The 15,544-nt window shown below is 45.9% G+C and overlaps 1 protein-coding gene across 2 annotated transcripts in view; it reads right to left on the bottom strand.

Moving 5' to 3' along the window:
• Window positions 1-15,544, bottom strand: part of ARHGAP31 (Rho GTPase activating protein 31) — a 96,131-nt gene that overhangs the window by 13,374 nt on the left and 67,213 nt on the right. For both annotated transcript variants that reach the window (XR_010593821.1, XM_005304774.5), the window contains exons 4-7: window positions 9,804-9,886; window positions 8,990-9,097; window positions 7,305-7,450; window positions 4,972-5,170 (exon numbers count right to left, since the gene is read on the bottom strand). Coding sequence is in view for 1 of the 2 variants with exons in the window: in XM_005304774.5 (XP_005304831.2) it covers window positions 4,972-5,170; window positions 7,305-7,450; window positions 8,990-9,097; window positions 9,804-9,886 (536 nt within the window). In the remaining variant the exon portion in view is untranslated. The remainder of the gene's footprint in view (window positions 1-4,971; window positions 5,171-7,304; window positions 7,451-8,989; window positions 9,098-9,803; window positions 9,887-15,544) is intronic.

Raw genomic sequence — 15,544 nt, 5'->3', positions numbered from 1 at the left:
GCAGTTCAGGCCAGCCACCAGCAGGTGGCGCTCTTACACCAAATGATTTCAAGATCTGTTTCAGAGTAGCAGCCGTGTTAGTCTGTATCCGCAAAAAGAAGAACAGGAGGACTTGTGGCACCTTAGAGACTAACAAATTTATTAGAGCATAAGCTTTCGTGGACTATAGCCCACTTCTTCGGATGCATATAGAATGGAACAAAAATTGAGGAGATATATGTACACACATACAGAGAGCATAAACAGGTGGGAGTTGTCTTACCACCTCTGAGAGGCCAATTAATTAAGAGAAAAAAACTTTTGAAGTGATAATCAAGCTAGCCCAGCACAGACAGACAGTTAGATAACAAGTGTGAGAATACTTACAAGGGGAGATAGATTTCAATGTTTGTAATGGCCCAACCATTCCCAGTCCTTATTTAAACCGGAGTTGATTGTGTCTAGTTTGCATATCAATTCTAGCTCAGCAGTTTCTCGTTGGAGTCTGTTTTTGAAGTTTTTCTGTTGTAATATAGCCACCCGCAGGTCTGTCACTGAATGACCAGACAGGTTAAAGTGTTCTCCCACTGGTTTTTGAGTATTTTGATTCCTGATGTCAGATTTGTGTCCATTAATTCTTTTGCGTAGAGACTGTCCGGTTTGGCCAATGTACATGGCAGAGGGGCATTGCTGGCACATGATGGCATATATCACATTGGTAGATGTGCAGGTGAACGAGCCCCTGATGGTATGGCTGATGTGATTAGGTCCTATGATGATGTCACTGGAATAGATATGTGGACAGAGTTGACATCGGGGTTTGTTACAAGGATAGGTTCCTGGGTTAGTGGTTTTGTTCAGTGATGTGTGGTTGCTGGTGAGTATTTGCTTTAGGTTGGGGGGTTGTCTGTAAGCGAGGACAGGTCTGTCTCCCAAGATCTGTGAGAGTAAAGGATCATCTTTCAGGATAGGTTGTAGATCTCTGATGATGTGCTGGAGAGGTTTTAGTTGGGGGCTGAAGGTGACAGCTAGTGGTGTTCTGTTATTTTCTTTGTTGGGCCTGTCTTGTAGGAGGTGACTTCTGGGTACTCGTCTGGCTCTGTCAATCTGTTTTTTCACTTCAGCAGGTGGGTATTGTAGTTTTAAGAATGCTTGATAGAGATCTTGTAGGTGCTTGTCTCTATCCGAGGGATTGGAGCAAATGCGGTTATATCTTAGAGCTTGGCTGTAGACAATGGATCGTGTGGTGTGTCCTGGATGGAAGCTGGAGGCATGTAGGTAAGTGTAGCGGTCAGTAGGTTTCCGGTATAGGGTGGTATTTATGTGACCATCGCTTATTAGCACAGTAGTGTCCAGGAAATGGACCGCTTGTGTGGATTGATCTAGGCTGAGGTTGATGGTGGGATGGAAATTATTGAAATCATGGTGAAATTCCTCAAGGGCTTCTTTTCCATGGGTCCAGATGATGAAGATGTCATCAATGTAGCGCAAGTAGAGTAGGGGCGTTAGGGGACGAGAGCTAAGGAAGCGTTGTTCTAAGTCAGCCATAAAAATGTTGGCATATTGTGGGGCCATGCGGGTACCCATAGCAGTGCCGCTGACTTGAAGGTATATATTGTCCCCAAATGTGAAATAGTTGTGGGTGAGGACAAAATCACAAAGTTCAGCCACCAGGTTAGCTGTGATATTATCAGGGATACTGTTCCTGATAGCTTGTAGTCCATCTTTGTGTGGAATATTGGTGTAGAGGGCTTCTACGTCCATAGTGGCCAGGATGGTGTTTTCTGGAAGATCACCGATGGATTGTAGTTTCCTCAGGAAGTCAGTGGTGTCTCGAAGATAGCTGGGAGTGCTGGTAGCGTAGGGTCTGAGGAGAGAGTCTACATAACCAGACAAGCCTGATGTTAGGGTGCCAATGCCTGAGATGATGGGGCGTCCAGGATATCCAGGTTTATGGATCTTGGGTAGTAAATAGAATACCCCTGGTCGGGGTTCTAGGCATGTGTCTGTACAGATTTGTTCCTGTGCTTTGTCAGGGAGTTTTTTTAGCAGATGGTGTAGTTTCTTTAGGTAATCCTCAGTGGGATCAGAGGATAATGGCCTGTAGAATGTGGTGTTAGAGAGCTGTCTAGCAGCCTCCTGGTCATATTCCAATTTATTCATGATGACGACAGCACCTCCTTTGTCAGCCTTTTTGATTATGATGTCAGGGTTGTTTCTGAGGCTGTAGATGGCGTTGTGTTCTGCATGGCTGAGGTTATGTGGCAAGTGATGTTGCTTTTCCACAATTTCAGCCTTTGCACGTCGACGGAAGCACTCTATGTAGAAATCCAGTCTGTTGTTTCGACCGTCCGGAGGAGTCCACGCAGAATCCTTTTTTTTGTAGTGCTGGTAGGGAGGATTCTGTGGGTTAGTATGCTGTTCAGAGGTATGTTGGAAATATTCTTTGAGTCGGAGACGTCGAAAGTAGGATTCTAGGTCACCGCAGAACTGTATCATATTCATGGGTCTGGAGGGACAAAAGGAGAGGCCCCGAGATAGGACAGACTCTTCTGCTGGGCTAAGAGTATAGCTGGAAAGATTAACAATATTGCTGGGTGGGTTAAGGGAACTACTGTTGTGGCTGCTTGTGGCATGTAGCAGTTTAGATAGTTTAGTGTCCTTTTTCCTTTGTAGAGAGGCAAAGTTTGTCTTGTAAATGGCTTGTCTAGTTTTTGTAAAGTCTATCCATGAGGAAGTTTGTGTGGAAGGTTGGTTTCTTATGAGAGTATCCAGTTCTGAGAGCTCATTCTTAATCTTTCCCTGTTTGCTGTATAGGATGCTGATCAGGTGATTTCGCAGTTTCTTTGAGAGTGTGTGACACAGTCTCTCAGCATAGTCTGTGTGATATGTAGATTGTAATGGATTTTTTACCTTTAGTCCTTTTGGTATGATGTCCATCTGCTTGCATTTGGAAAGGAAGATGATGTCTGTCTGTATCTGTACGAGTTTTTTCATGAGGTTGATGGATTTCCACTCCATACGGCTAAATGCAGTCAAGCGGTCCATTTCCTGGACACTACTGTGCTAATAAGCGATGGTCACATAAATACCACCCTATACCGGAAACCTACTGACCGCTACACTTACCTACATGCCTCCAGCTTCCATCCAGGACACACCACACGATCCATTGTCTACAGCCAAGCTCTAAGATATAACCGCATTTGCTCCAATCCCTCGGATAGAGACAAGCACCTACAAGATCTCTATCAAGCATTCTTAAAACTACAATACCCACCTGCTGAAGTGAAAAAACAGATTGACAGAGCCAGACGAGTACCCAGAAGTCACCTCCTACAAGACAGGCCCAACAAAGAAAATAACAGAACACCACTAGCTGTCACCTTCAGCCCCCAACTAAAACCTCTCCAGCGCATCATCAGAGATCTACAACCTATCCTGAAAGATGATCCTTTACTCTCACAGATCTTGGGAGACAGACCTGTCCTCGCTTACAGACAACCCCCCAACCTAAAGCAAATACTCACCAGCAACCACACATCACTGAACAAAACCACTAACCCAGGAACCTATCCTTGTAACAAACCCCGATGTCAACTCTGTCCACATATCTATTCCAGTGACATCATCATAGGACCTAATCACATCAGCCATACCATCAGGGGCTCGTTCACCTGCACATCTACCAATGTGATATATGCCATCATGTGCCAGCAATGCCCCTCTGCCATGTACATTGGCCAAACCGGACAGTCTCTACGCAAAAGAATTAATGGACACAAATCTGACATCAGGAATCAAAATACTCAAAAACCAGTGGGAGAACACTTTAACCTGTCTGGTCATTCAGTGACAGACCTGCGGGTGGCTATATTACAACAGAAAAACTTCAAAAACAGACTCCAACGAGAAACTGCTGAGCTAGAATTGATATGCAAACTAGACACAATCAACTCCGGTTTAAATAAGGACTGGGAATGGTTGGGCCATTACAAACATTGAAATCTATCTCCCCTTGTAAGTATTCTCACACTTGTTATCTAACTGTCTGTCTGTGCTGGGCTAGCTTGATTATCACTTCAAAAGTTTTTTTCTCTTAATTAATTGGCCTCTCAGAGGTGGTAAGACAACTCCCACCTGTTTATGCTCTCTGTATGTGTGTACATATATCTCCTCAATTTTTGTTCCATTCTATATGCATCCGAAGAAGTGGGCTATAGTCCACGAAAGCTTATGCTCTAATAAATTTGTTAGTCTCTAAGGTGCCACAAGTCCTCCTGTTCTTCTTTTTTCAAGATCTGTTTGACATTCAGGGCAGATTCAGGGAAGCCAAGGCAGCTGCCTTACAGCATGGGCCTGCCTGGTTCTGTGCTGAGGAACGGTGGAGGCATGAGAACACAGAGACCTAGGGAAGTTGTAGGATCACATTTTCAATGCTTGCAAGGAGAGTCTGATCTCTTCTCCTTGGAGATGGGAGTCCAGTAACCCTGATGGTGCTGGTATGTTCAGCAATGGGTGGAGAAGGGGATGACAATGTGGGGAGTGGGGGTGCAGCAGGAGCATTCTCTCTGTCTTTCACATAACATTTCAAATGGCTAAAGCCGGTCACTGCCAATCCCTATGAAGCCATCCCAGCTGCAGGCACTGTTACCAGAGCGCCACTTGCTGAGTGTGCACCACACTCAGCCCCTGCCTTCCCACCCACCCCTCTCAGAAGCAGCATCATTCCCCATCCCTGTGCTCCCCTGCAGCCACTGAGCACACCCAAGGGGGCTGACCATGCCCTGGAGCAGCTGAAGGCACTGCCCTCCCTAGTTCTGCCCAGCCAATGGTGTGTACAGCTGCGGGCGCCACTGAATGCGGGAAATGTTCTACTTCAGTCAGGACAGGAGGTTTAGGGGGATCAAAGCAGGACAGTCCCACCAAACCCATGACCGTGGGGAGGTATGCTTTCATTGGTTAGTATTTCAGCTTTCTCTGGGCACCTACTTGCTGTCAGGTAGGTCGACGACAGTGTGGAAGAAGGATCCAGTGACTGGGACAATTTCAGGCAAGCTGTTCTCTCTCCTCTCTTTCCGGGCAGGGTGGGAGGCTGACAGACTCCGTGCCTGAGCTTCTTCCAGGCTCACCAGTTTCATAGGCAGGGAGGCAGAGGGCAGTGTCAGACTCTTCACAATGGGCATATTCTCTGAAAAGGAAAAAAGAAGATTCCAACCCTGAACAGGGGATCTAAGAAGGGTTCTCATGTGTTTCCTCCACAGGATCACCTCTTGCAGGGGGAAAAGCACTTGCAAAGAGATGCACTTGTCCAATGTGTCCTCTGTCTCCACAGCAATCTTCTTCATCAGACTGCAGTGCCTCCCTGCAAGGCTCTGCTCATTAGCCACACTCTGTATTGCGTTGTACTGGCTGCTGCTGAAGCCTGAGTATGAAAGATGTGTGTCCCTCCAAAACACCTGGATCCCAATTCCCCTGAACTTTGGGGAAGTTCAGATCCAGATCCCAACTTTGTGGCTGGCCCTTGTCTCTACTCTGTAATCTTTCTCCCTGTTTGTTTAGGGGGGTTGTTTTGAACAGTGACATTTCTTTTTCCTTTGTAATTAATTTTAGTTCTGACAAAAGGACAACCCTAGAGAGTGAAGGCCTCTGTTTGTGTGGGCAATAGCTCAGTGGTTTGAGCATTGGCCTGCTAAACCCAGGGTTGTGAGTTCAATCCTTGAGGGGGCCACTTGGGGATCTGGGGCAAAATCAGTACTTGGTCCTGCTAGTGAGGGCAGGGGGCTGGACTCAATGACCTTTCAAGGTCCCGTCCAGTTCTAGGAGATGGGATATCTCCATTAATTATTATTAAGACTAGCTTCCCACACACTGCCTCACCAATGGGCCAACCTCCTCTCAGAGTGGGAGGGGAGCTCAGCCTCTACAGTCTAGTCAATTCTTGGCCTATCTGCTGAGCAAGGAAACCAATGAGCGCCAGTGTTGGTGGGTTCTGTGATATGGGAACTTCCCCACTAAGAACTGGACTGAGACTGTCCGTTTATTTTTCACAGGGCTCCACACAGCTGTTAGCAGACAACAATGTTCAGTCACTACCAAAACGGGCCAGATTTGAGCTGGTGACTTGGAGATCAAAGGCTCTGCAACACATCACCAACCCTTTATGTTGGCGAGTCACTACTCCATCATGATATTTGTGCCAGTTTGAAATAATCCTAGGGCAGAATTCTTCACTCTGCAGCCTCCAACCTCTGCCATGGGAGAACAGAAGGCCATAGGCATTGCATTAGCACTGGAAGAACAAGGGTGTCTACAGGTCAGGGCTGGAGCTCTGAGCAGGTGGTTTCCAGCAGAGGACTTTAAGGGGGCATTGCAGGTCAAAGTTGATGGATAGTGAAAGAGGTTGCACAGCCACTGTCCACACTGTGTCTTTAGGCAACATAGTAAGTCCCTCACTTCCTTAAGTGCTAAAAATTCCTTAAAGTTCAAATAAAAGGTGAAAAGAATTACAGACTTATAGGGGTGCACATGTTTGAGGTTACGTGAGGCTAATCAGGACCAAGAGCCCCCATTAAAAGCACTTTCTCTACAAGCCTGTCTCTGAGTAACAGTATTTCCCAACTCTGCTGAAGTCCAGGACAAATTCTCAGTTTATGAAATAATGCCCCTGGTTATAAAGCAGCAAATCCTTAGACATATGATCCAAATGCCATGCAAAGCACACATTGTAGTTTTGGGCATGTTTTTTGATGGCAGGAAGGGCTAGGATAAGACATGACAAGCAAAGGGAGGAGAAGGCTGTCGACAGAGATGGGGATAAGGGTGTGAAGAGCTATGATTGGAGAAGGCTTGACATTGCAAGGAGAAGATTTTAGGCTGGGCTCAGGCTGTTGGTGGGAAGGTTTAGGGTTCTAGGCATTGGTGAGAAGAGTTAAGTGGGGGGGCTGTGGGAAAGGTTAGGATGGGTTGGGATATCCAGGGTAGATCTGTGAGGGTCAATGGGAAAGGTTAGTGTTGGGATTGGGAGTACTGTCATGCTGGTGATAAGGGCGTTGATGAAAAGTGTCATGATTAGTCAGGTCAGGCATTGGTGGGAAAGTTTAGGATGAGTTTGCGTTTTGGTAGGGATGATCAGGGATGTTGAGGAGAAGGATTTGGGGTGTTGGTGAGAAGTGTTAGGGTCAATGAGGGGTTGGGGTACTGGTGAGAATGTTTGGGAGTGTCTATGAGAAAGGACGGGGTTGAAATTGGGGTGTTGGTGGGAGGGGATGGGGCTAGGGTTAGAGCAGCCGGCAGTTAGCATATGTGGCATGGGAGGTAGTTACCATCATTCTCCATGGAGCTGGTTTTTATGTTGTTGCTGAAGATCTGATCCACGTGATTCAAGATAAACTCAATCACCAACTGCTGGACTCGCACCTCCAGGAAAGCTGCATCCCCATTGCAGCCAACAGCCTCGATCTCCTTCGACCTGTACCACAGGGGGAGCAGCCATAAATAAAATAAAACCCCTGCATCCTAAGATACAGTATGTGAGGGAGAGAATTGCTTTGACCTTCCCCAGTGGGTCATCGATGGAACCTTTCCCTGATACAGCAGGAATGTCCTTGAATAGGAATTTTTTACGCACTGTTGTTCTGAGTCTCGTTCTTTTTACTCTTCTAGTCCTTTATTCTCTCTTTACCTTTCCATTCTTTCTTTATTCTCTCCCCATGTCCTCTCTCATCTCTTTCCTTCTGTGTTGCTTTCTCCATTTCCTCTCTCCCCTTTTTATTTTCACCAGTTTTATTCATCAGAAGTTTTCTTTTTCCTATTTCCACCATTCTATTTCCATTCTATTTTTCCTTTCTCACCTTCTCTCTGTCCTCTTTCTCTATTCCTTTTAGAGACTAAACCAGAACACTGGGCCCAGCTCCCCCTCAGACTCTGGATCCAGCTCCAAACTTTGTGGTTTGAGCTTATCTCTGTAAGGTGGATTTGAAGCCAAACCATCAGAACTGAACCCAATCAAATCTGAGGGAAGAGAAGATTTGAATTCCATGTCTCAGGTTCTTCTTTTTCCTGCTATTTTTTTATGACTGTCTTTATGTCTCTGTCCCTTCCTTCACTCCACCCAGCACTCTTGCATTCTCACTCTCTCAGCAGAAAATCCTTCCTTATCTTGACATGCCAAAGTGTTACTGAAGAAATTATCTCTGGGCAATGGATCCTTTGTAAAGTTAATGAGTGGTTTGTTAGATAACGGCTTGGGGCATTGCCAACGGGATAACCATGTAAGGAGACTGCAGTTGCATTGCCTGCCTCTTTCTTGTCCTCCTTGGGACTTGCATTACAAAGGAAACAGACTTCAGGTCATTTGACAAGAAGGACAGAAGCTGGAATGGAAATGTCTGAATAGTAAACGTCCACTTTGCAATGTTCAGTAGTTTCAACATTTGATCCAATCGCAGGACTGGCTCTCAGCAGAGATTTTCAGGCAGGGTAAATTATGAAAAACTACATGCTGATATTGTGATACCAGCAAATGTCCACTAGCAACTATCTTAAGATCTTCAAACTCATTTCACTTGTGACCAAAATGGATTTGGATTCAAGTTGTCTATAACATGTACCACTATCTCCCCTTCCCTAGTCACTCACTGCTCTGTCCTATCAAACTTCACCCCATATATTTTGAAAACACTTGCTTCAATCCCATAGTGATGAGCAAACGCCTAATTTTTAAATGGACACTGTCAAAAAGAATATAGTTTTTAGAAATCCATAGATTTCCTTCCCTGGATATTATTAGTAAAACCTCAGGTTATTCAATTTGGGAGAATTTTTTAAATCATATTTACTTCACACTATTATTTATGCTGTTTATTTCTTTGCATTTTTCTCAGCAGGATCAGTCTGGGACTGACTGATCAGTTTCTGTTTACTGTCTGTCAGTTTCACTCTCAGATGCTCCAGCAGTAGCTCAGCAGTGCTGCCCTAAGAGTGAAGTGAAAAGAGGTCCTTACTGTACCTGAGGAGATTAGGTGCCCACACGAGGGCCAGGTTCCTGGTGTGCATGTTGGTCATGTTGCTGAAGGAGGCCAGGTGAGTCAGATGCTTGATCAGGTATTCCAAAGTCCTGCAAGCATTTGGTTTGGATAAAGAAAAAGTTTTCAGCTCCTGCACATGTGATCAAGTCTCCCATTAGTTGCTAGCCCCCAAGATTACAGCAGTCTGGCATATAAAATCTGCTAACAGAATTCTCCTTTAGCCCAAGAGGTAGAGAGGCCTATGTTTTGGTGCTGATGGTACTGGTTTCAGTCTCCCCCAGTCACTGTGGTGTCTGTATATATGAGACTGGCAAAATGGGCACCATGGCTTAAAGCCAGAGCAGCGATTTGTGATGTCAGGGTTTTTGAGCAGTGGTGCAGAATACTGTGGATGTTTCTGTTGTTATTGTGGATGGCTTCATGTGGTACAACCCAAATGAATTTGAGGAGGATGGACAGTAGGAAGCAGGAAGAAGGGGGCTACTGATGCATATGGTGGCTATGGAAGCTCAGATCACATTGTATGCTTAAATGCATGGCCTTAATTGCCTTCTCCCACTTGGACAGCACTGCGCAACTGGCCAAGTACGTTATGGCAGCTGGGAGGGAGACTCGGGTTGACGGAATGATCTGTTTAATTTTATTTAGTGGACAGGTGAATTGCTCTTGAATTTGGTGGCAATGAATGAAACCACCTCTCAGATCCTCCCTGAAGCAGAAGCTGTTTCAGAGAATCCTTCCCACAGCTAAGAGACACCGCATGGATCCCCACAGTTTCAACGACTGAGTTCTTACCTGTAATGTGATGGTGGAAGTTCCTGGATGACATTTTGAATACGGGCCAATTGCTCCTCCTCCGGGCAGCGAGATATTGCCTCCTGTGGAGAGAGAGGAAATAGTCCGTTGAAGTGACGGATTTAGAGGGAGTGAGAGAGTGACAGAGAGAGACACGTACAGAGGCCTGGCAGGTGTCAGAGGGAGCATTGTCTCATTACATTACAGAGCTATGAGTAGGAAGTTCTGCCACTGACTTTCTGTGAGAGCCTTAGGCAAGTCACTTCACATCCCTGTAAGGATAACCATACTTACCCACCTCGCTGTGGGGCATAGAGCCCTAGTCTTCTTCAGTTCACGGCTGAAAGTCTGGGCCTTAATTCATTAAAAACTTTGAGATCTTCAGCTGTGAGATGTATTTTCCTTTTTCTTCTTTTTGACAATTTCCTTCCCTCCCGCCCTTCCTCCCACTCATTTTTGAAAATTGATTTCCCCCACACACATACAATGACTGGGAGAAAAATGGAAAGGAAAAAAAAAGAAAAAATATTGCGAGGGGGTGGAGGAAGAGAGGGAAAAGAAATGAAAGGAAAAGAGGAGGAAATGATAAATAATAAATGAAAAATATTGAAACTTTTTCCAAAATTTTTTTGAAAACAAATAAAAAATAGGTCCTTTTTAAACCCTATGAAATGAAAACAGCTTGGGGCTTATGGGGATGAAAAGCAAAGTAATTTATAAATAAAAAGAAGCATTATTATCGACTGTATGTAGATATAGCAGCTCCTGTGATGATGAGGTATTTTAGATTAGCTATAATGAAATGCCTAGAAATACAATTGCATAGACAGAGTAACAAACGTCTACATTAGCGATTAGAGTGGAATAGCGTAGATAAAACTGAGACTATGCACCTCCCCACCACCACTAGCCCCGCAGTTCTCCTCAGAGTAGGAGCTGAGAGGGATATAAGAACCTATTGCAGGGGTCTCAAACACGCAGCCCGCGGGGTTGTTTCGTGCGGCCCGCCAAACTCCCCATGCCTCCCCACCCGCGCGCCCCCCGCCCCTCTGCTTACCCCATGGCACTGCGAGCCCCGCGCCGCTCCCTGAAGCAGCTGGAACTATGGCCCTGCAGCCCCGGGCAGGGCCGGGGGGGGGGGGAGTAGAGGGCTCTGTGCTCTTGCTTCCAGGCACTGCCCCCGCAGCTCCCATTGGCCGGGAACAGGGAACCGCAGCCAATGGGAGCTTTGGGGGAGGTACCTGGAGGAGCAGCAAGAGCAGCACATGGTGCCGTTCCCCTCCTCCCCACCCCGGGACTCCAGCTGCTTCCTGGAGCGGAGCAGAGCGGGGCCAGGGCAGGCAGGCAGGGAGCTTGCCCTGGCCATGGTACATGGCACTGCCACCCCAGAACCGCTCTAGGTAAGTGGCGCCGGGCCGGAGCCCGCCCCTGCACCCCTCCTGCACCCCAACCCCCTGTCTGGAGCCCCCTGCCACATCCCACACACCCCTCCTGCACCCCAACCCCCTGCCCTGAGCCCCCTGCCGCACCCCTAACCCCTCCTGCACCCCACACCCCAACTCCCTGCTCTGACCCCCCTGCCATACCCTGCACCCCGACCCCCTGCCGCACCCCTCACCCCTCCTGCACCCCACACCCCAACTCCCTGCCCTGAGCCCCCTGCCATACCCTGCACACCTCCTGCACCTCAACTCCCTGCCCTGAGCCCCTGACACACCCCACACCCTCCTGCACCCCATGGGGGCAGGGAGGGGGCAGAGTTGGGGTGAGGACTTCGGGAAAGGGGTTGGAATGGGGGCAGGGAAGAGGCGGGGCCTCATGGAAGGGGTGAGGGCGGGGCCAGGGGCAGCAAGGGGTGGGTGTCAGTGATGTGGCCCTTGGGCCAATGCACTAGTCCTCATGCGGCCCTCGTGGTCATTTGAGTTTGAGACCCCTGACCTATTGTCTCAATTCCTGGGAGTTCTTCTCTGCATTGTTAGTTTTCTGTCAGCTATTCCCTTTCAACATTGCAATGGGAGAGGACAAGCCACTAGGAACTTCAAACATTGTGAAGCTATCAAGGATCCGTCTACCCACACTGCTACTTCTGGGGGTTGGAGTGAGTTCAAAGAAAGACACTGTGACCCGCTCCTGCCAATTGGAGTTTTGCCTACATAAGGACGTCAGCAAAGCTAGAACTGAGATAAAGAAAACAATCCATTCCTAACCATCAGTTGCTTAAATATTATTAATCTGAAATCACCAACCACAGCCACAGAAACACCTTCCTGTGTTTTCACTGTAACTACTACATTCCCATTATTTTTTCTGCTGTCACTATTCTTGTCACTATTCTTTTCACTATAAGCCATCCTTTATGCAAAACCACATGTAAATTGACATCATCAATTTCGCTACCAGAGATGGGCATGAACTGCATGCCGGGATCCAAGCAGCCCCCACTTTGGGAACCCAGATTTGAATTCTGTGGCTTGAACCTATTTCTGATCTTTGTTGTCAGCCCACAACCACAGGTGCATAGTAGACACCACCACCATCACAGTTACCACACCAGGCAGCAGAATCATCAACAAAACCTTTGATGTCATCAGTCAATAACTTCACCATTGTTACCAATGATCTCACCAATAAGAGCATAACCAGGATCACCAACACCAGTCCTTTAACATCACTGACATGGTACATGTGTGCTGTCAAACTTAAATACCATTAATCAGGCATCAATCAAGGAGAGGACTTTGCAGCAATAATGAATATAGAGCGAGAGAGATCAGGGGTTCATATACCACCAGCCTGCCTCCAACGTCAAAACATTTGATGGAGAGAGAGACGGACATCTTATTTGGATTAAATAAGATCTGACCTTAATCTTCATTCAAAGCAGGAACTGAGCCTTTTCTGAGGTTCAAAGAAGTTAGTGGGGTGAAAGTTAACCTGTTTGGGTTTTTTTATCTCCACAAGCTTCAGCTCCAGAGAGAGTCCCAGATAAAAAGACAGCTCTGATACCTCTGAACTTGGGAAATCCACATCTGAGCTTTGTGCCTGACCCCATCTCTGCTATGGGCTGAACTGAAAACCCAGAGCTAAAAACTCCTGAATTGGGGGAAGTTCTGCTCCAGATCTAAATCTTACAACTCAGACCCATCTCAGCTGATTATTTTTTGTTTCAATCCACCAGTGGAAGTACTGACCTATAAAAAAGACCCGTTTCCACCATTTCAGAGACAAGAAGCACAATAAATCCAACGCTTCTCATGTGAGATTTCCAGGCCATTGGTTCTGACCAAAGATGGATCAGGAGAAGCATCCAAACATCTGGATGCAAATCTGAAACATCAGATATCAGCTAGGTTGCATGGCTGTAAATCAGTGCAGATTTTGGCTCATACATTTCATTTCTAGAGTCTAGGAAAGGAAGCTGAAACAGACAGCAAGCAAATGCTGAGTTGTGTGATGTCATGACTGACTCAGACCCAACAGCCATACTTCTCAGCCAACTGCGCTAGAAACCCATGGCATGGCTTACAAAACCAGGGGGGATCATCTTCAACATGTGGACTTATAGATTCAGAACAGCAAGAAGCAGAGGATACAGAATCCCAGGAAAAACTAACTGCTTTTATTTAATGTATTTTTTTCAAATGTAGCATTGATTACTGATTGTTTCACCTTTCACCTTGTGAATGGGAAGAAAAAATTGGAAGGAGACAGCACGTTTCAGATGCAAAGTCAAGGACCTACATGATCTATTACCCTTCTACTCCACTGACCACACTGGGTGTGCTCAGCTGGTACCCTGTTCCTCCTAGCCTCTGGCAAGCAAGTGGAGTAAAACTGAGGGAAGAAGAAGGTGTGTGGGCTTCTGTTATTGAATTGGTTTGATGGAGCAATCAGTCCCTTTACACTAGTGTTAGAATGAGTCTGCCAGTGCCAGAGTCACCAACTCGATCAGAACTGGATTATGAGCTGGTGAAGGCCCAGAGCAGGAGGGAGTGTCATACTGCAAAGATAAATATGCAGCAATGCCATGGCAGGGTCATCACATATATAAACTTGATACTGTTGAAGCCGAAAGGCTAATCCCTCTCTGGGCATTAAGAATTTGCCTATCCTGAGACACTAATGTCTGAATCACTGTGGTGACTCAAAGCTGTGTCTATCCTTCCTCGGACACAGGGCTGAGTGAGGCAGACAGGGTAGGATTAGCAGGCATCCCTGCCTCCCACCCGCACACTGCTGTCTAGGCACTGGGGCACCCATCCTACATTCAACCAAACTCCCCATCTGGTGGTTTTCGCTAGACTGTGGGGAATAGTTTCTCTTTTTTTGGCTTCTGTTAGTATTTCTAGCCAAATGGGTTACCCACTGTAAGTAGCAATGCCTATAGTTAAGGCTGCCCAACAGTTCCCATTATAAGAACTAGAGCTCTACGAATAATGGATTTTTCCGTGTGCTTGCAATTCTGACTTTTTTTTTTTAATTGTTTCGGGTCAACCTGAAGCCAACATTTTTCAAAATATTCCGCAAATCAAAATGTTGAAAAAAAAATTGTTTCGGGTCAAACAAAATATTTCATTTGACCTGAAACAAAACGTTTCATTTTGATTTTGAGTGTTTTTTCACATTTTAATTTTTAAAAAATTAATGTGAAGGAAATTTCCAAACAAAAAGTCATTTAGAAATGAAAAAATGAGACATTTCCTTTAAAAAAATGTGATAATGAAACATTTTCACATTTGGATTTTTTAAATTATTTTACCCAAACAATTTGGCAAAACCAACTCGAATTCACAAAATGTTCCAATGTCACCCAATCTTGCATTTTTTGCCAAAAAGGTTTTGGCTGAACAATTTCACACAGCTGTAATAAGAACCTGTTTTCAGCTGCTTTTAACTTTGCCAAATCTTAATCATCCCAGTCCTCCATCCCCTCTACTCCTTATCCCAGTCTCCTCCCTCACTACCCCCCAGACCCAGCTCCTCACCTCTTTGCATTCCCATCAGTCTTTTCCTCCTTCTTGTCCTCCTGCCTGGGCCCAGCAGTGAAAACACAAGAAAGACCATCTTCCTGCTCTCAGTTCCTATGTCGGGCATGATAGTTGTCCCTGGGCAGCCAGGAACAGTAATTGCAGGGAAAGTCCTGTTCAGCCCCTGCAGCCCTTAGTTGGAGCATGCTCAATACAGATGGAACCTTTGGAGAATTTAGCTGCCAAACTCTAACATGTCTCTAGTGAGCAAGTGCAAACTGAGATTGTTCAGAGACTTAAAACTTGGCCAACTTGCACATATTTTCAAGGGGAAAACAAAAGGCTATTCTGTTCTATATAAATTCATATACCGTGTTCATCACCATAGTATCTAACATTCCTGACACCAGGGTGATCCCCCTGCCAAATTTCTAATCCCTGCTTCAAAGCTAAAGGGGGACACCAGAGCTTCTCAACAAAACAGTTGTAAGAATTTTTGAACATGGGCAATACGATGTATTTTTCCCTAATATCGTTCTGAGAAATGGCTGAACTGTTTTATCTGAAACTTTCCAGAAACATTCAATATGAGACGGACAGGCAGCATGGAAAATTTCAGCCAAAATGGTTAAAGATTGGCAAAGTTATAACCAAATGAATGCAGGGTTTTATAGTGGAAAGTATCAGGGCAACCTTAACTACAGGTGTTACTATCTGCACTGCCAATAATAAAATATTATCTGTCATCAAATTGTCCAGCCCTTTTAGAAATCC

Source organism: Chrysemys picta, chromosome 1, assembly GCF_011386835.1.
Source record: "Chrysemys picta bellii isolate R12L10 chromosome 1, ASM1138683v2, whole genome shotgun sequence".
Classification (NCBI taxonomy): Eukaryota; Metazoa; Chordata; order Testudines; family Emydidae; genus Chrysemys; species Chrysemys picta.
The sequence above is the reverse complement of the archived record's forward strand: the minus strand, read 5'-3'. Positions and strand labels throughout refer to the sequence as shown.